Below are 19,694 nucleotides of genomic sequence, written 5' to 3' on the forward strand. Positions count from 1 at the left end.
TTACAGCTGCAGTTTCTTCCAAGTGGTGCCCTTTAATACTTAAATGCTGAACACTAGATGGTTAAAAAATTATCCGAACGATTGGCATAGAACAATAAATGAACTTGTCTAAGTTAAGAAAGCAATCTCGGAAAGGATAAAGAGCAGACAATAAAATGGGGGAATATTTCATCTCAGTTCCTTGCATTCCAATACCATCCTCAATCTAAGGGGGAAAAAACTATGCTCCAAGAATGTGAGCTATCAGCTTCTGAATTAAATACATCATCAGTGCATATGACTAGAAGCCTAGAGATCACCAATATAAAAAATAAGGAAAAATTATTGATCTTTCATGTAAGAAAGGATTAATTTTACATAAGAAAGGAGAATGCTAATTAAGAAAAATTGAAAAGCTTTAATGAGGAAGTGTTACCAATACACTCCCATTGTGATTTTCAATGTCTATCCATTGTGATTTCTAATGGATTTTTTCTATTTATTGATTTCTTAACTAGTATTCATAGGGCACTCATTAGCATCACCTTGTAAGAAATTACTAACTTGTATTTTTCCCACAATTTGCAAGGTCAGAAAATGGGAAACCCTGCCTAAGATGACGTATCTTGTATAAGCTTGCTACCAACTCTGTTAGGGAATGAAGTATCAGAATCTATAAGGAGAGATTCATAACAGAAAGAAACGATACCCCTCGTCATCAGAATCTATAAGAGATTCATAACAGAAAAAAACGATACCCCTCTTCATCAAACTCCCAAAATCCAATGCAGGAAAACTTGAGTTTGTCACCCAACAAACATGCATGTCTATCACTTCTGGAACGTGCTATAGCAGCAGCCTTTGAAGCAGTACATCTGGTTGTAACGAAGTTCATCAGATGGCCATAATCACAAAATGCTTTATCTCAGCTACACAGCTATAGATTAAAAAAATTAGAAGAATCCTGAGAAAACCTACTTCCAAACAGTCTCTTCCTGATATGGATGTACAACAAGTCAACAATTATTTTGTTTTCCATGTCATCTTAAAGGGCTAACAACCCAGCCTGTAATTGGGTTCTGCCTGCGAAATCTCAACCTCCCATGTCCCCCGCTTTGCAAACGTTCAAGAACTGCATATGTAATTGAATCTGGTGTTAATCCTTGCCGCTTAAGTTTTGCATAAAGGTCCACTGCCTCAGCTGTTCTTCCACACCTTTCAAGACAGTCAAGCAAAATATTATACGTGACTAAGTTAGGAGTGCATTCTTCAGCAAGCATTTCGTCGAACAGCCTACACGCCATTTCAACTTTATCTGTCTTGCCAAAGCACTCAATAAGTGTACTATAAGTAACAACATCAGGATTTAATCCCTTCTCTTGCATCTCTTTAAATCTCATGTGAGCTTCATCAACATCCCCATTCTTTCCTAGGCAATTGATCAAACAGTTATAGGAAACAACATCAGGCTTACAATTGCTATTCTCTAGTTCTTCAAATATTTTAACAGCACTGTCAACTCTCCCAGCCCTGCCAAAGCTGGAGATCAGAATATTGTATGTAAATATGTCGGGCAGAGGGCCATCTTGTTTCATCTGTTCATAAAGATCATAAATATGTGATATTTGTTTCAACCTGCCAAGAGCTGTGAATACTGTATTGTACATGAAAGTATCAGTTGTTATACCCTTTTCATGAATTTTATTCAGAAGGTCTATAGCTTCTGTCATTTTACCAGCACTGCATAAACTCTCCAACATGGACATGTAGGCATCTCTATCACCCTTGTCATGGATGTTCCACATGTTGCAAAACAACCTATGTGCTTCAGAAGCATGACCCAATTTGCTTAATGTCCTAACAAAATATGCATATATCTGCTTATTCATATATTTCTTTGACAACTCCACAATATCATCAAGCTTATTAAGCTGCCCTTCGGCAACCAGAAGGTTCAAAAGCACACTGTACGTAAATTCATTAGGCTGACAATCATTCTCCACCATCTTCGAGAAAAGCATGATGGCCTTGTCAACCATCCGACCCTTGGCAAGTGCCTCAATCATTGTATTATAAGCAATCAAATTAGGAATACAGCCCTTGGCTAACATCACCTGAAAAAGTGCCAGCGACTCATCAGTTTTGCCAGATTTCCCAGTCATTCTGATCATAATGGTGTAAGTGAACACATCAGGCTCACAATGCCTCCGCTTCATATCCTCAAAAACTTTGTATGCTTTATCCACCTGCCAAAACAATGAACATAAGCCATTAACTCAATTAGATGTTCATCAATCTCTCCACACAAACCTCTCCTGGAGCCTGCCTGCATGGAAAAATAATTTAAAAAATTGAAATGCCCCACTAACACCAAATCCAACCCAACAAACTAAGCTACACGTTTGCACTGAACTGGCACTAAATAATTAAACTTTATCCAAAAGGGTGTTAGAGTAATCCAAACAATTGGAAAAATCAGAAAGCAAGAAGAATGCATTGCAACTGCAAACCTTGTCATCCTTGGCCAAAGCATCCAAAAGCATGTTGTACCCAAAAATGTCCAACTTATACCCGCGGCGATGCATATCCAAATAGATTCGAAAGGCATTGGAAGAATCATGGGACCTCAAATAAGCCTGAAGCAAGCATTTGAAGGTATAAGCATTGAGGCTGAGGTCCCATTTCTTGACCAAGTCAACGCATCGTTGCAAGTCTTCGCCGTTGCCGAAGAAGCCGATGAGGATGTTAACGGTGGAGATGGAGCCGCGAACGCCGTGGCGGTGCATGTGGTCGAGGAGGGAGCGAACTTGGTCGAAGCGTAGGGGATTGGTGGATTTAGAGAGAATGAGGAAGAGACGGTTGTAGGTGAAGGACTCGTGGCGGAATTTGGGGGAAAGGGAGGGGCAAAAGTGGAAGAATTTAAGGGCCAGAGAAGGGCTTTTAAGGGCTTTGAGGATTTCAGAGGCTTCGAGAGGAGTGAGGGAGAGGGAGAGGGATTCGAGGTAATCGGAGAGGTCGGAGAAAGGGTCGGAGAATGAGGGGGAAGAGAAAGAGAGGAGGATTTGGGTGGCTTTGCAGATGAGGTCGCGACGGGGGAGAAGGTACCCTCTTACGTCGTATGGGAGTGGCGGTGGCGGAGTTACCTCGGCGGCAAGAGAGCGGCCAGTGGGGGATGTTGACGTGATCTTGGCGGTGTACTTGGTGCCGAAGTGCCGTCGGAGATGGAAGTGATGGGCCTTCATGATGTTCAGCCGGCAAGAAGCTCAATGCTATTGCTTCCCTCCTCTTCCGAAGTGCAGGTTTTCTGTATTTTTCAAAATATTTTTATTTTAATGAAAATTTAATTAAAATATACTCTCACCAATTTTTTGTCTGGCTAAAATCCTAATTAAAAAATGATAAAAGTAAAACTGTTTTTTTCCTAGAAAACAAGTTAGATTATATTAAAATATACGGCAAAAATTCAGTAATTACATTTTTTACTTTCAATTATTTAACTAAAAATATTGATTAATATTTATTATTACTTTTACATTATAGTTATTAATATCATTAACAATTATTAATTTTTATAATAATTATCTTTAAAATTACATTTATAATTATTAGAAAAAAAAATTTATAGTGCTCGACGTAGTATTTATAAACTTAAAAACACATTATATATTATTTTTAAATTAAATATTATAATTAGTTTAATATACTAAAAATTAAGAATATTTTTATTTTTTATTTTTAAAATAAAAATATAACACGATAAAAATTATTTATATTTTTTTAAAATAAATTATTAACCTATATTGTCTATTATATATATTTAATATAAAATTAATAGTAATAATTGTTTTACATATAAAAAGACAGTTTATATAAAATAGTAAAATTTATCAAAATTTATATTAATATATTAAAATTAAATTCTTAACAACAAATAGGGAAATATAAATAAAAACATAATTTTCAAAACCCTTGTGATGTTACTTAACTTAAATATTTAAAAATTCATTTCACCATATTGTTTTGCAAAATTGTCGTAAAATTGTAATGATGCATAAATTATTAAATTCATTTCTTTTTTATAGTTTTTTATGTAAAAATAAAAAAAATAAGATATTACGTATATATTTTGAATTGAAAAATTTTACAAAAATATTTTATTTTAAAGCCTTGAGTCCTAAATGCTGTTCAAGTAATTCTTAAGCATGATCTACTGCAAGCTAAATGTTGCTATTGATCATATATCACATTATCGATGGTTAATGGTTTTAAGGGCTATATTAAAAACACTAGAGAATTATATTTCATTGAATATCAGTTTGAACAACAACAAATTCAAGTTTAAAAGTTAGCAGATACCCCTTAGCAATTGAACTTAATGAACCTAACAATTGAACTTTCACCACTAAAGCCATATTTTAAAAATATTTCTTCGACCATGAACTGATATAAATTTTGCTTGAAATGGAAAATCAGATACCCCTTAGCAATTGAACTTTTCATTTGTTGGTTTTCTTTCTTTTTTTTTTAATTTAATTTAATTTATCTTTAAAAAGAGTGTAAAGACTGAAGTTGAACAGAAAAAATAACTTGATTCAATTTATTCTAAAAAAAAATAACTTTTCAACACTGTATACTTTCTTGAGACACATTAGTTCCTGTCAATAAAATCCTATTTAAATTGAAAAAAGTAATTATATGTCACTTTAATTAATTAAAATGATACTTCCATAATTTTTTAAATTCCCTAAAATAATGATTTAGCTTGTCCTTGAAAAAGATCACGTGATCTAATTTAGTTGCTAAAAAAACTGTTGGGTTCTTTCTCAAAATTAAATCATTAAATAAATATTAATATTTTTATATATTGAAATTATTAAAGTGTCACTATAATATATATATATATATATATATATATATATATATATTTCTGTTAACTGTAAAAGAAAAATAACTGGATTTGTGTTCTAAAATTTTAGCCTGCTGTGTTTTTGAGTAAAGAGTGTGTGATCAATTTTTGGAATGATTATATCCATGCTAATTTTTAAATGCTTTGGGCCCAATATTGAAATTCCAATTAATTGTGGTTGTGTTCATCTATAATATAAAGTTCAGTGCCACCATGTCCTCTCATTGTGTAAGAAATGAGAAAAGGGAAAAGGGAAAAGGGAAAAGGGAAAAGGCTCCTCATTAGAAATAGTTGATGTATTATGTTAAAAAGAAGTTTCAATCAAGGAGAGGTAATTTATAATTTTATAACCTCTTTTTAACTTATTTAAAATATAATAACAGTCTAATATCTTGATGGATAACATATGTTGGTAATTTATTTATCGCAGTGTTAATGAAATTAAAATATAAAAATTTCTATACTGTCAATTAATTAAAATATATTATAGTTTAAAAAATTGGAAGGCTTAGGAAGAAAAATAGTTGGTGAAAGTATGTCTATTTTATTCAACAAGACGAAGTCTTGCTAAGAGTTTCAATAGAATTTTCTGAAGGTAACAACACTAGCCATGGATATTTCTGCTCCGGAGTCCTTGCAAGAGTTAAACTCCACGATTTACAAACAAGACGAAGTCGAGCGTAATCCTCGTAAGAATGTATGTACTTGACAATTTGATTCAACAAATCAGAGTGAAGGTTCGCCCACAGATCATCTTTGCTCATCTCGCTCCAAAGTTAGGCTTATCTAGAATCAAAATCAACGATTTCACTTATGGATCTGAGTTCGTATTATATATACATGTATATATATACCTTCAAACGCGTAATAACAACTTTTCAACTTATTTAGATAAAGATAACGTTAAAATATGATCCAAATAACTGAATCCGAGTTTGAGATAAAGATTATAATTCAAGTAGTGCAATTTTTTATTAGATAACAGATTTATATTATCATCAACTATCTAAATTCTTTTACACATTTTAAATTCAGTTACGTTAAGAAATTAATAAATAAAAAATTTTCATTCAAAGTTATCTATCCTGCGAATTATTTTCATTAAAAAATTGTTCTCCATAAAATTTATTGTGTCTTGACACGTGCTAGAAAAAAAACTATTTTAAATTTTTTATTTTTTCATCATGGCACACTTATTTTCTTTAATATAAAAAATTATAAACAAAAATATTAAATAAATTAATACGTATTTTTATTATTAGCAAATAATATTGTACTATATTTAATAACAATAAATAAAAAGAAAACTATAAAAATCAAAATACCATATTAAAATTTTTGAAATCAAATTTAATTTAAGATTGATTGAGATTATAATAAATATAATATATCAATATCAGACATTTAAAAATATACAATCATGTTAAAACTATAAAAAGTAACATTACCTAACGAGAAAGAGGATAAATACTAAGAATATTTTTTAAAAAAATAGCTCTTAAAAATGATTGTATTCATAACTGAAGACATATTTTTAAATAAAAAAATTAAAATGTAGTGCGTGAGTTTTAAAATGATTAAGTTTAAAAAGAGTAAATGTTTTATTATTTTAAATAGGATTAACTAAATAAATTTTTTAAATCACAAAACAAAAATTCTAAAATATTCAAAACTATAATTAAGACAAATATAAAAGGTTTTTTTATTATGATTTATCAAAATTAAAGATTCAAATATAAATTTAAATTAATTATTATAATATAATCACTCAACCAGTTCAAGCTCATGATTCTACAAGAAAATCATAATTGAATTAACATTGGAATTCATAATGAAAGATATGATTTATATACCTAGACAGAAAGGAATCAATGTAGTGTATTAATTATACATATATAGATGTGAATTCTTTATCATTAATACAGTTTCTTACTACTAAGTAATGGGAATTAATGTACAAATTTACCTATGGTACAAAGTGGCATTTTATTGGTTGGCGAGTAATAACTTGTTCTCAAATCTTAACTTCTTGGAAATTAGATATCTTTCAGTTAACTATGAAAGGAAAATAACTGCATTTGTGTTCTAAAACTCTAGCATGCTGTGTTTTTAAGTAAAGACTTTGTGATTAATTCTTGGATTAGATTTTGTGGAATGACTATAATACAAAGCTCAGTGCCACCATGTCCTCTTTTTATAAGAGAAAATAAAAGGGAAAAGACTCCTCATTAGAAATAATTGATGTATTATGTTAAAAAAATTTAAATCAAGGCGGTAATTTATAATTTTATAATCTCTTTTTAACTTATTTAAATTAGTTTTCTATTATAATATATTAAAATAATTTATTTAAATAAATTTTATTATTAAATTTATAACATAAATTATTATGAAAGTTATAAAATAAATATTAAATTAAGTTGTGCTATCAGACACACTTTAACGCTTTGTAATTTAAGATAGAGATAAATTCATGAGTAAGGGTGAGATCATTTTTCTCTTTTAAAATAATTTAAAAAAACTACACATTTACCGATCTATATGCACATATGTATAAGTAAACAGATAGATTTTTTAAAATTATATAATTTAATAATATAATTATGTATATGTATAAGATTAACATAATTAAAATTAGTTAAAATTTTTTAGTAAATGATTATGAAATATATTGTATTTATTTTTTTAATAATATATTTATCATAAATAAATTTTAAATATATGTAAAAAATGCATTAAAATATATTTTTGGCTACCCCTTTATATCTGCCCTTCCCTCTAGACAAATGCATTTACCTTAAGTGACACTAAATTTATTAATGTTTTTAAAATTAGATTGATTTACTTTGTAAAGGTATTAATTTAAGGTTTGATGATTTAATTAGAATTATAACAGTAATAAATAAATAATGTTTGTAATATATAATAATTTAAATAATAAATTATTTTAAAATTATACAAAATTAAAACAAACCAAATTTTAAGTTGATATAAAATGTCATGTTACTTGTTTTATTAGATAAAAATTATAATTATGGTAAGGGTTGCGTAAATTCCCGATCTTTCGTGAAGAGAGAAAATAACATTTCGGTTGGGAAGGGTTTTCTTTAACCCTAATTCCCTTGCGGCGACTAAGTGACTTCAACATCCTGATGACTTTTGCCAATGTAAGGAAAGGGCTCTTCCTTAGATCCCTTCTGGTGAGAGGAGCATACAAGGCATGGACCAACTAGATCAAGAAAAACATTCAATTGAGGAGATTGACTTGATGGTTCGTAGCACCAAGAAAGTAAAGATGAACCTAGATCCAGTTATAGAGGACCTCAACTCCTGCATGCAAGAAGATAGCGTCACCGAGGGTCCTACAAATCAACTGCTTTCTTTCCCTAAATCCCCTAGATGCATGTAATATAAGGACAAAGTGTTAGCTGATAATACCATAGATCTGGTTCTAGATAATGAGGAAATTATCAAATCGGTTCTAGAGGAGTTTAATCTTCCTCTGGAACCTGAAGATGCCATTTTTAAAAAGTCAGATGTTAGTAATCAAGTTCAAATCATTTGCCTTGAGCTCAAGATTTCCCTAGAAGACTATTAATCTTGGTGTAATCCCTGGAAATTAAACCTAATCATTAAACTTTTGGGTAAATCTATTAGCTTCAATTTCTTTAACCAAAAGCTAACGAATATAGGGAGGGGAGGGGGAGGAAATAGGAATCTTAAAATTTTAGATTTAAACAATAATTTTTTTCTTGTTAAATTTGATAACATTGAAGATCATAAATTCACCTTATTTAAAGGTCTGTGGCTAATATTAGATCATTTTCTTGTTCAATGCTGAAAACCTTTTTTTAGACTTAAAGAATATAGTCTTGGAAAAATAATCGCTTGGGTTAGAATTCTTGATCTTCCCCTTGAGTTGTATAATAGAAAATTCCTTTGGCAAGTAGGTACTTGCTTGGGAACACTGTTAAAAATTGATTCCATACTTCCCTATTGTCTAGATGCAAATTTGCTAGAATATGTGTTGAGTTAGACTTAAATAAAAAATTAATACCTTCTTTCAAGGTTCTAAGTCAAGAATTTAAAGTTAAATATAAGGGTTTACACCTGATTTGTTTTCAGTATGGTAAATTTGATCATAGGATGGAGTCCTGCATAGATAAGATCTTAGCTTCTAAAGATAACCCCTGCACCCCCATGACTGAGTATGCAGAAAGGCCTATTAATACAGAAGTCCAACTTGACCAAGGGAGCCAAAACACTTAGGTGACTAAGCAATTAGAGGACGAGGAAAAATTTGGCCCATGGATACTACCTAAGAAACCTTTAAAAAAGAAGCCTAGGACTCCCAAGCCCTTAGGAATGTCAACCCCCGTTGGGAAGGGTAAGGAACTTTCTTTAGGCTCTAGATTTGAGGTGCTAAATTTGCGGTGCTAAGTACCCCTGCTCAGAATAAAGACAAAAAAATAACCTTAGTTCATAACATATTAGTAACTAATCATTACATAGATGACAGAGAGGGAAATAATCAACCTGAAATATTGAGATCTAAGTTTGCAGGCAAAGGTCCCTCAGATTTCAAATCATTACATACTACAGATCCACATATTTTTCTAGCTACCATGACACAATGCGCATGAACATTCACTGCCGCGGTGTTATAAATTCATTCAAATCAAAATCAATTGTCCAAAGTCAATTGGAATCCACTTCCACGTAAAATTGATTATTAAAAATTGACAAGAGCTAACAAATTTTGATTTAAATCAATTTTCCTATAGAAAACATAAAAAATCTTTAAAAAAAAAAAAGAAGTCAATGTAAACATAAATTAAAATGTAAAAAAAATCAATTTAAATCAACTTCTTTATAAACAAAGAATATTAATTTAAAAAATTTCAATTCAAATAGACTTCTGTTTTTTTCTATTATTATTTTCATTCTTATGATAAAATTTACTTTAAATCTTAAAACAGGAAGGCAACGGAAGGCAAAAATAGCCTCTGAAGTTTTATTATTTTACTACAGTATAATTAAAAATTATTTCAATAAAAAAATGTCAACCACAAGGAACACATTATTGTAAATGACTGGAACAATCACACATCTATCTACGTCCTGATTGAACACGGGGTACAATATCCATACTTCACATTTAAACAACATCGGTGTGATAATTCCCCATTCTCTAGACCCACATTCTGATTGGACTAGTTTCCAATACCTGATATTACTAATAATTTGGCTACACCGATCCATTAAACACAAGTAATTAACGCTTCAACAAAAATATAATCATGCACATAGATTAGAGGCATCTAGAAAAAAAAACCCCAATCACAAGGTTCAATGGCAGCCCGGTCCTCCTTGGTTGATTGAAATGTTTTGTCTTGTTACACATCCATGCCTAATCAAGCTTGACATTAGAATACAGAAGTGTGTCCCTTGTGAGTGGCATATTCATAAGGTAACATATCTGCCAGCAAACAAATTAATTAGTAATCATGCACACAGATTCCATTGTGAGTGGCATAAGATCATGCATCAAATATCAACATTAACTATCGACCACGACATAAGCATCTGATTATAGTATAATTTTATTGAAAAAACAAGTATTTATTATACTTTTAAAACTTTAATATAATATGTATATTTTTCATAAAATTTTTCTATTTATGGATGTCCGCATGCCTTACACCATATTTTGATGGACAGGCAGACAAGATTATTCAAAACAACTAAAACTAATTCTAATACTTTCATCCATCGATTGTCCAAACAAAAGAATCATTACAAGAATCTGACACTAGAATTTCATTGCTGAATAAGTTTTCAAATGGTAGTTGCTAAGATATGCTACTCTCCCGCTTCAATAAAAATAAAGGCAAAATAAATACAGAAGTGAAAAGACAGAAATTGATGGAAAAACCTCTGTCGCATTCCAATACTTAGCTAGATCTTAAGACAGACATCTTAAACCGTACAGAAAAGGTTTTCTTTTCGGATTCCATTTTTCATTTAGGTTATATTACTGGTATAATTATTTCAGCAACACTTACCCCTATAAGAGTTGAAACGAGCAATATAATTCCGGTTACCCAAGCAAGGGTTCTTCTAACAAACACCACTTCTGGAGATGTTGAATTCACTGCATTTGTTTCTGCCAACCATCGAGCAGTAGGGTGAGGAGTAAAGATAACATCAAACTTCCTGCCTGACTGTTGAGTATTGGTCGAATGAGAGTAGATAATTCCAACAATTTGACCTGCTCGGTCATTGATCATAAAGATGTTAAAAGAAACCAAATTGACACTTCAGACCAATAAAGTTGACATCTGAACAATGAAAGATCAGCAGAGTTTGCAACAGCTATTTGACTAGGTTTTTTATAATAAAGCAAATCATCACCAATATTGTAAGGCTATAATTTAAAATCATACAGCAATTATTTAAGCCTGACAAAATTAACCTTTGTATGCTTCTTGCAATGAACCAAATATCTTTTTCAAAGTTGCAAGTAGCAATTCGACTCCATGCTGAGCAATACTTTCATCTTCATATTCCTCTTGCAAAACCTGCACCATATTAATCAATAAGACAATGGACTTAAATTTTGATACACGTTAATTGAGAAAAAGCATTAGAAAGAAACTATTGGTATCCACACCAATATAATATCAACAATACCATGTATTCAAAGAACTGTTTTACTTTCAAAAATTTGCATTTATATACAATTATTATGTCATTAACAACAAAATAGAAACGAAGTGTTAATCAGGCATTTAAAAAAGGATTGTTTGGCAGGACAAAGGATGCAAAATTTCTCAGGTAGCACAGCTTGAGTAGAGAAAGAACAAGGATGACTTAAGCACATTCAATAATAATGGATAGTACTCAGGTCAGCATAGTTTAAGCTCACCTCACAAAAGGAAAATTGTGTTCTTTAAATATTTCCTTTTTATTTTAAAAAATTAATAGTCACTTCAATTTTATCAGATTCCAGATTCTACGACAATAAAACAAACAAAGAATACGCCCTAAGAAAATCCAATATAAGTAAATAACAAGATCCATGTAAGACTAATATCATTTTCTTTTCTATAGCCAAAAGAAAGAACAAACGATTAACTGAAGCAATAAACATGCCATCACCAGGATGATCTTAGGTAGTAACTCAATTAAATTTGATTTGGGACAGGGTTATGTTTTTGAAGGAAGTAACCATCTTTGAGAAGTGAAAGAATTGTGCAGCTTGCAGAATTTGTAGTTAACTTCATTACTTCTGTTATGTTTTAGTTATTCTTTTAGCACTTGAAGATACCTTATCTTTGCCCCTGTTTCACTTACTCTGTTTTTAAAATGCTTTTCTTTACTTAAAAAATCATAACATAGATTGAAACTTGAAACTTGAAAGACAAAAAGAACAGTCAGGAATGCTAGAGAATCAAGAATACAAGCAAGGTTCTCAAACCTGCCTTCAAATCATAAAAGGAAACTCCTTTCAAACATACATACACAAATCATTTGACTAATAATATTGTCAAGTTAAATATTCTATCATGACTATAGAGACACTTCTGCCACATTATTATGTCCAACAAACTTATTAGTAAATGCAGTCTTTTCAAAAATTGAAAAAGAAGAAAGTAAGGAAGAATAAGAAAAAGAGCAAGGGGAAGAACATTGCACACCTTAATGCCATTGAAGCATCCTATTAACAACTCAGCTGGACTCTGTGTACTCAGTGACAAATCATCATGCATTTGAATTGCCCTTTGGACATTTTGAGTGAGAGACACAAGACCTATCACAAACTTCCTTTCTGCTCTCTGCAAACACAAACATGTAACCCTCCCAATTAACACATTCACATATAAGTAGAAAAATATACCTTAAAATCCTTATTATACCTTTGACATTTGGAGATTCACTGAGGCACCATTTGCCAACGGAATGGTAAGCACTCCATTTAAAGGCTCAAGAGCATCAGGAGCATATGATCCACCCATCAAAGATGACTACGGCAACAAAAACAAATTCAAATATAAAATGATAATCAAATGATATGGAAATAGCTCATAGACATGTATAATATAAAGCAAAACTAACAAAATCACTAATTTCTTTGTCAGTCCAGTCTTCCAATTGCTCATCCAAAGAAACCACAGAAACATCATTTTCATCTGCATAAATTAAAAGTAAAAGTAAAAAGAGAAGCCCATCACAAATAATTAAGATGAAAATCACATAGGTAGTGCCTAGCACCATTTTTATCTAGTATCCTTCTTTTCTAAACTTATGAACCTTTTAAAGCCTCACCTGGAAGTTGAATGTCAACTTTGTCTGAACCAAGAATGTTTGTACTCCAAAATGAATTGCCAAACATTGCATTATCTTGGACAATTTTTACAAGACCTGCATTCATAACACGTTAATGTTATCTTTATGAAAAAGAGAATATAGTTTACAAATTGATCATTATACTTAATTCAAGGCCACAGACCATCAATTCCATTCACTTCCAGTAAAAATACAGCACGGGGCCTTTTGAATGGGTTAGGAATCAAAACTTCATTCAACTGCAGAAAGACACAACGTCATCATCTATCAAACCTATAATATAAGTATGATGTAATGTAACATAAATACAGAAGTGAAAAAATTGAATGTCATTAATGATTTCAACTTTCAAGGACCTTGGATGAGCTGGCAGCTGAAAGGGTGGAAGGAGGTGCAAAACCAAGCAAGATTGATGCAGCAGCACCAATTTCCGGAAGCAACAACGAAGATTGCTGCAAAGTGAAATAATGCCACCCAGTGAGTTAGTTACTATTGATTTAACATTACAATAGAATGAAGCAATATTGTTAAAGGGGAACATGGAAAAAGATTAAAATAAATACAATATTTAACTTTAATTCCAATAAAATCAATCTTTCCCAAAATGAGCAAAAGTGAAGAGAAGACTATAAAATAAGCTTTTATTGATTTCAAGTAGAAATTTGTCCTCCTCAAATATCATCTGAAAAGTTTAGTTACAAAACTTATTCATAACAACATTATTAAGAGAAGAAAAACACTCTCTTCTGCTTAAATTTTCATTACCTGTGTTTTCATTCTCACATGTCAATATTTTCTTTCCGTCCCCATTTCTTACCAAACAGAGGATGTCTCTAGCACAATTAATCTATTTAACTAACTGGTCTGATTGGTAATGTTTCAAATGGGTTCTATTAATACAAGAAAGGGCATCTGAGCACTGATGTAAAGAGAAAATCCAGTTCATTTAAGGCATGGCAATTTTTCCTTGCTTTTAATTTAAGATGAATGTAAAGAAATTTTAAACTTCAATAAATTAATATATCATCTAAAAGATTTTTTTTTTTTAAAAAGCAGTAGTTTACGCAAGTGGGTGCTTTTTGTGGTTAATTTGTAAAAACAATTTTCTCCTTGTTTTAGTCACAGAAATTTTGGCTTCTAGGAAAAGTGAAGTGGACTCCAAGAGAGGGGGAATCCCCTGTTTAAATTTCTCATTTATGCACCACCAAGCACATGTGAGTTTGCAATTAAATGAATAATTTGTCAATTTGTGCAAAATGTTTTCTCCATCCCCCATATACAAACACAGAAGAAAGCGTTCTCTATTGATTCAAATGCTATACTTATAAGATATGAATAGAGAAAGAGAAAAAAATCCAAAAATTTCATTTCACATAGTACTTTTGATAAAAAAAATCAATCTGATTTATTTCATACTTCTCACTCAATGATAAAATGGTCCCATTATCCATTTCTTCTTCGTAGAATTCCCTTCAACTATTCATGTGTGTGAACAATAATAATGATAATAACCCAATTTTGTTAAATTGAAGGAAAATATCCAAATACATGTCATATTCTTTTAATTAATCCATATCTCTAGCAATGAAATATATTCCTCCCGAAAATAATGAATGATTAATTACAAACATTTCCTTTTCGTCTTTTTTTTTCTTCCAAGATCTGCTTCAACATATCTCCTCATTTCTCTTCTCCAAACTGCAACCACAAAACTAGCCACCGAATTTACAGTTTGACAGTAAGTTCCAAAGCAATGCTACTGCTCAAAACCCCAAAAAAGAATCCCAATTTCCATCTATTGTTCTGCAATTTCACAAACCTATAACCACGTCAACTTTTTCCGAACCAAGCGGTGCACTAACTTTATTGCCTTTGATACTACCAATTCAAAATCCAATTCCTCCTGCAATCATAAATTAGCAACGAAACCCCGGAAGTCTGACCTTACAGAAAATCATTTTATTCACCGATATAAAAAAAATATTGAAAACGGATTTGTTTCATTGACAACAGTAAATTTAAAGATAATAACTAACGCCATAGCATCTGAACCCGCCAAATGAACAAAATTCCAGGGCTGACATATTGCAATTCAGTACTCACGTCTACTGAAAATTCCTATTCATTCGTCACGTGTAACTTCTCCAACATATCAAACCGTAACGTGTAATTCTTATTCACGACTAGGCCTAAATGTCGCGTCGCAATAATTAAGATTTCAAAATGAATTTCAAATTTTATATCATTTAAATTTTTGCACCTTTCTATCTTGTCATAAACGAAGTGCGTTTGAAAAATAAGAATTAAAAGAAAGAACTGAAATTCAAATCGATCAACAAGTTGAATTGGAAGGGGACATAAAATGCAGAAACGAGTTAAGAGACGAATCTGAACCTCATCGTTTGATGATCTTGCGCGAATGAATTGATTAGTGGAGCTATCGAAGAAGAAAACGGATCCAGAAGCATCACCCTGCGACAAAACACAACCGAATTAAGCAAAGAGAAAATTGTTAGATCGAAACCGCCATCAGGTGCGTACGGGATCGCAAGAGATTGCTTAGAGAGAGAAAGGTACCCTAATTTGAGGAGAGAAGAGGGAGAAAACGACGAGCAGGCTCCAAATGACGGAAACGTGAAACTCCATCGGAGAGAGAGAGGAAGAGATCTAGAGGTTCTACTTCAGCTACGTGCTTTGTTATTTCTCGCAACGATGGAAAATCAATCGCATTCTGAAGACAGGTGTTTGTTTGGGCTTTACATCTCTTGGGTCATCAGGTGATACATAATATAAAAGGCCCTATGACATCGTGACATATTTTTATAAAATTAAATATGTTTATATTCCATGTAAAATTACTATATTCACTTTCTGTTTTTTTTTTTTTAATTCCTAATTAGTATAAAATATTAAAATTCGTCTTTATTTTTATTCAGTCTCCATTAAGTTTTAACATGACTTACACCGCTCATCGTGATTGTATTATTCAAAAAATTAAATTTATTTTAAATTTTTATAAAATTATTAAAATTCACTTTTTTATATAAAAAATATATTTTAATATTTATTTATGATGTTAGAAGTCTTCAAATTTTGTCCAAAAGAAAGTGGTGAAGCACATATTTTATGTGATTGAAATGTCCCCAATCCCCATTTAGTTTATTTACGTGCATAATCTCTTTTTTTATTTATTCAATGCTATTTCATGTATATAGTTGCAAACAATATTAGGTTTTTAAAAAATTAAATAGTGTTCAAAAGATAATTCTAAACCAAAGTATAATCTAAGGTGGTATTTAAAATATTATGATATTGAGTATTAAGTATAATCAACTCCAACTTCTTTATCTTTAGTTCCATAATTTAACTCTCCGTGTGTTGTCTCTATATCCTTTACTTATCAATGCTCACAGGAACAACTTAAGTCTTACCTTTAAGTTAATACTTTATTATTTCTTACATTAAAATAAACAAGAAGAGATATAACCAAATATCGAACTTCATTACCATAATTACTGTCATTTTTGTTGTTTTTACTTTTGTTTGAAATTGAACTCATTTTACATTCATTATAGTTTTCACTTTCAATATCCTCTCTCACATTGCAACTTTTTCAACAAAAATAATACCAGTCAAACTCAAATTACACACGTTATTATATTAATAATCTCCATTAACATGTATGATTGCATCAATGCATAGTTACGGTGAAAATAAATAAATAACTCCAACATTTTTGTTCAAGGAGGACTTGAATTTATAGTACAAGAATAAATTAGAGTGGCCAACTTAGTTATTTATTGAGTGAAATATACGTTCCTTTCTTATGAAATACAAATAATATGTTGTCTTTTTTTCTTATTATAAAATATACAATTTATATTGTTAAAAAAAATTCTTTGGAAAATTTAAAATATTTTTTTAATTTAATATTCATATATTATATTGTTTTAAACTTACCAATTTTTTTTTTATTTATAGTCTAATTTTTACAACCTAATTTCTTGAACTTTATCACGCTCCACATTTTTTTAAAGGTCAGGTTATTTACATCTTACAAATTTTTTCCAATTGTAAGAATTGTTTTTAGTTTTATTTTTATTATTTGATACTAAGACAATAGTATGTACTTAATCTTTCTTAAAGGACATTTTTTTAACTCATTAAACTTCTTGAAAAATTAATTATGTACACATTTTTTAAAAAGGGAATTTTAGTAAAAAAGTGTTAAATAAATGGTTAATGTTGTTTTAATAAAAAAATTAAAATAAAATTAACTGTGAAGTATTTTAATTGTTTTAAGAGAAGTTATAATATTTTTCAATAGAAAAAATAGTAGTATAATATACATGCATATTATATTTAAAGAGTTAATTTTTCATATATTTTACTTTTTTATAATAAATTATATTATTTACTAATTAACATGCATATTAAAAGAATACATCAATAATTATTTTAAATTTTATACTTGCCAAATTTTATAGTTTTTTTACTGAACTTAATAATATCGTATGATCCATATATTTAACCTTTTTCAATAAGTAAAATTTTATCGTGGTTCTTGTTAAAATTTATGTTGTAAGTATTTAAGTATTAATTATTATTTGATGTTACCAAATGTAAAAATACTACCTTAAGAAATTATTATAAACTTTATTTTTAATATTAAACATTGACTATTGAATTTTGAAACATAATATAATAATATCAGTTTTATTATTTATTTTCAAGTTAAATTTTTTTACACTTTTAAAGTGACCTATATTATATTTATACATAAAAAAGAAATGTTAAAGAAATTATATAGAATTTAAATATAATAAACAGTGAATTATTCTACAGAATGGTAATTAAAGACAAAAGTATCACATCATAAAAAAAAATTGTGTATTTATGTTGAGTAATAAATAATAAATACATCAATTTCAATAATATTTAATTAATAAAAAATAAATTTACAATTTAATTATTCTTAACAAAATCTTATAATTACAAGTTATATGACATTTTTATAAAAAAAAAATATATTATAACTGTCTAATATAATTTAGAAAATAAAATGATATAAAATAAATTTGTTTAATAATTTCATAAATATTTATTTATATAGATAAAATTATCATATAATTTATTTTAATATAGACAAACATTGATAAAATTGTTTTTATAATTATAAGAATTTTTATTAAATTTATGTGTAACTTGTATTTATATAAATAAAAATTTATTAAAATTAATTATATTTTATACTTTTTTTTTCAAATTATATCTTATATTTGTAGTATTTTATCTTTAAAATTATCAAATAACTGATATTTATATAAATAAATATTTGTTTAAATTGTTTTCACAATGTTTTGTTTTATTAAATTTTTAATTATTTTTAAAATTAGCTTTTAACTGATATTTATATAAATAAATATTTGTTTTATTTGTTTTCACAATGTTTTGTTTTATTAAATATTTAATTGTTTATTTGTTTAATATTGATACAGTTGATGCATTTATTATTTAAATATGAACATGATGCACTTTTAATATGTTTTGGTGAGACGGTGAGGTTCTCTTCTTCATTAATCGACTTATTGTAACGCTTCATTTAATTTAAACACATTTTATTTTATGTGTTTTATTTTTTTTCCTGAAAATTTTAAATTTTGTACTTAGCATAACAGATATATATTTTTAAGATTTTATAGGTTGCTACTTATTATCATATTTTTGAGTAATTGATATAATTTTTTTATTGTAATATAATATCTTTAGATTTATTATCTTCAATCTTATTTTTATGAATTTTAAAATATTTAATTGGTGTTGAATTATTTTATTAAAATTAAAAGTAATTTTAAAAATATTTAAATTAAATTAAATTATATACTCATAATATTTTGGACTTGTTTAAATTTAACAAAGCAAATATATTAAGATATAAAATCATATACTACAAGTGTTGAAATCATGTGAGTATTAAGTAATAAAGACTAATCAGGTAAATCATAAAAAAAATAATTTTATCATACCAATTTGATTCATTTATATCGTGTTCAAATGTACATTTAATGCATAAGGAAATTAAATCAACTTTTTAAAAATATTTTTAATTGCTTTAAAATAAAAATTTATTTAAATATAATAAATTTTTAATTAAAAATTATAATATTTCTTTATCTATTCATTTAATATCTAAGACATTAAATTATTAATAAATTTTGTGTATGATGATAAAAGCAAATATTGCTTAAAATTTATTTATAAAAATGAGTTTAAAGATTATGTTATGAAATTTTATATTAAAACATGGTATAAAATATTAATTCTAAGGTAATCAATAAGTATAATCTTTTTATTAATCATGTTATAATTAGTAATTCCCTTATAATATACCTTAACAATTTATAGTTACTTGTAAATATTTTTTTAATTATAAATATATTATTTTCTTATGTTGCATTAT

At 28.8% G+C, this 19,694-nt stretch overlaps 2 protein-coding genes across 2 annotated transcripts; both read right to left on the minus strand.

Moving 5' to 3' along the window:
• Positions 1-164: 164 nt before the first annotated feature.
• On the minus strand, positions 165-3,298 carry LOC113852812 (pentatricopeptide repeat-containing protein At1g51965, mitochondrial). The gene is made up of 2 exons (XM_027483186.1): positions 2,490-3,298; positions 165-2,225 (listed from the first exon to the last, which is right to left on the minus strand). The coding sequence occupies exons 1-2, from the start codon at positions 3,219-3,221 to the stop codon at positions 1,020-1,022; spliced, it is 1,938 nt and encodes a 645-aa protein (XP_027338987.1). The 5' UTR covers positions 3,222-3,298; the 3' UTR covers positions 165-1,019.
• A 6,579-nt stretch (positions 3,299-9,877) lies between these two features.
• Positions 9,878-15,996, minus strand: LOC113871814. Its single transcript, XM_027508916.1, has 11 exons — positions 15,812-15,996; positions 15,629-15,706; positions 13,591-13,686; positions 13,398-13,473; positions 13,214-13,309; positions 13,004-13,077; positions 12,805-12,912; positions 12,586-12,723; positions 11,361-11,466; positions 10,951-11,156; positions 9,878-10,364 (listed from the first exon to the last, which is right to left on the minus strand). The coding sequence occupies exons 1-11, from the start codon at positions 15,878-15,880 to the stop codon at positions 10,296-10,298; spliced, it is 1,116 nt and encodes a 371-aa protein (XP_027364717.1). The 5' UTR covers positions 15,881-15,996; the 3' UTR covers positions 9,878-10,295.
• Positions 15,997-19,694: the final 3,698 nt, after the last annotated feature.

This window comes from Abrus precatorius, unplaced genomic scaffold, assembly GCF_003935025.1.
Source record: "Abrus precatorius isolate BTA unplaced genomic scaffold, Abrus_2018 Scaffold10, whole genome shotgun sequence".
In the NCBI taxonomy this organism is placed as follows: Eukaryota; Viridiplantae; Streptophyta; class Magnoliopsida; order Fabales; family Fabaceae; genus Abrus; species Abrus precatorius.

Excerpts from the sequence above, each read along its gene's own strand:
- LOC113852812 (XM_027483186.1), bottom strand. The coding sequence starts at position 3,221 with ATGAAGGCCCATCACTTCCATCTCCGACGGCACTTCGGCACCAAGTAC. Across the intron at positions 2,226-2,489 it reads CTTTGGCCAAGGATGACAAG|GTGGATAAAGCATACAAAGT; the intron begins GTTTGCAGTTGC and ends TTGTTTTGGCAG.
- LOC113871814 (XM_027508916.1), bottom strand. The coding sequence starts at position 15,880 with ATGGAGTTTCACGTTTCCGTCATTTGGAGCCTGCTCGTCGTTTTCTCC. Across the intron at positions 15,707-15,811 it reads TCTTCTCTCCTCAAATTAGG|GGTGATGCTTCTGGATCCGT; the intron begins GTACCTTTCTCT and ends GTTTTGTCGCAG. Across the intron at positions 12,724-12,804 it reads TGAATCTCCAAATGTCAAAG|AGAGCAGAAAGGAAGTTTGT; the intron begins GTATAATAAGGA and ends TTGTGTTTGCAG.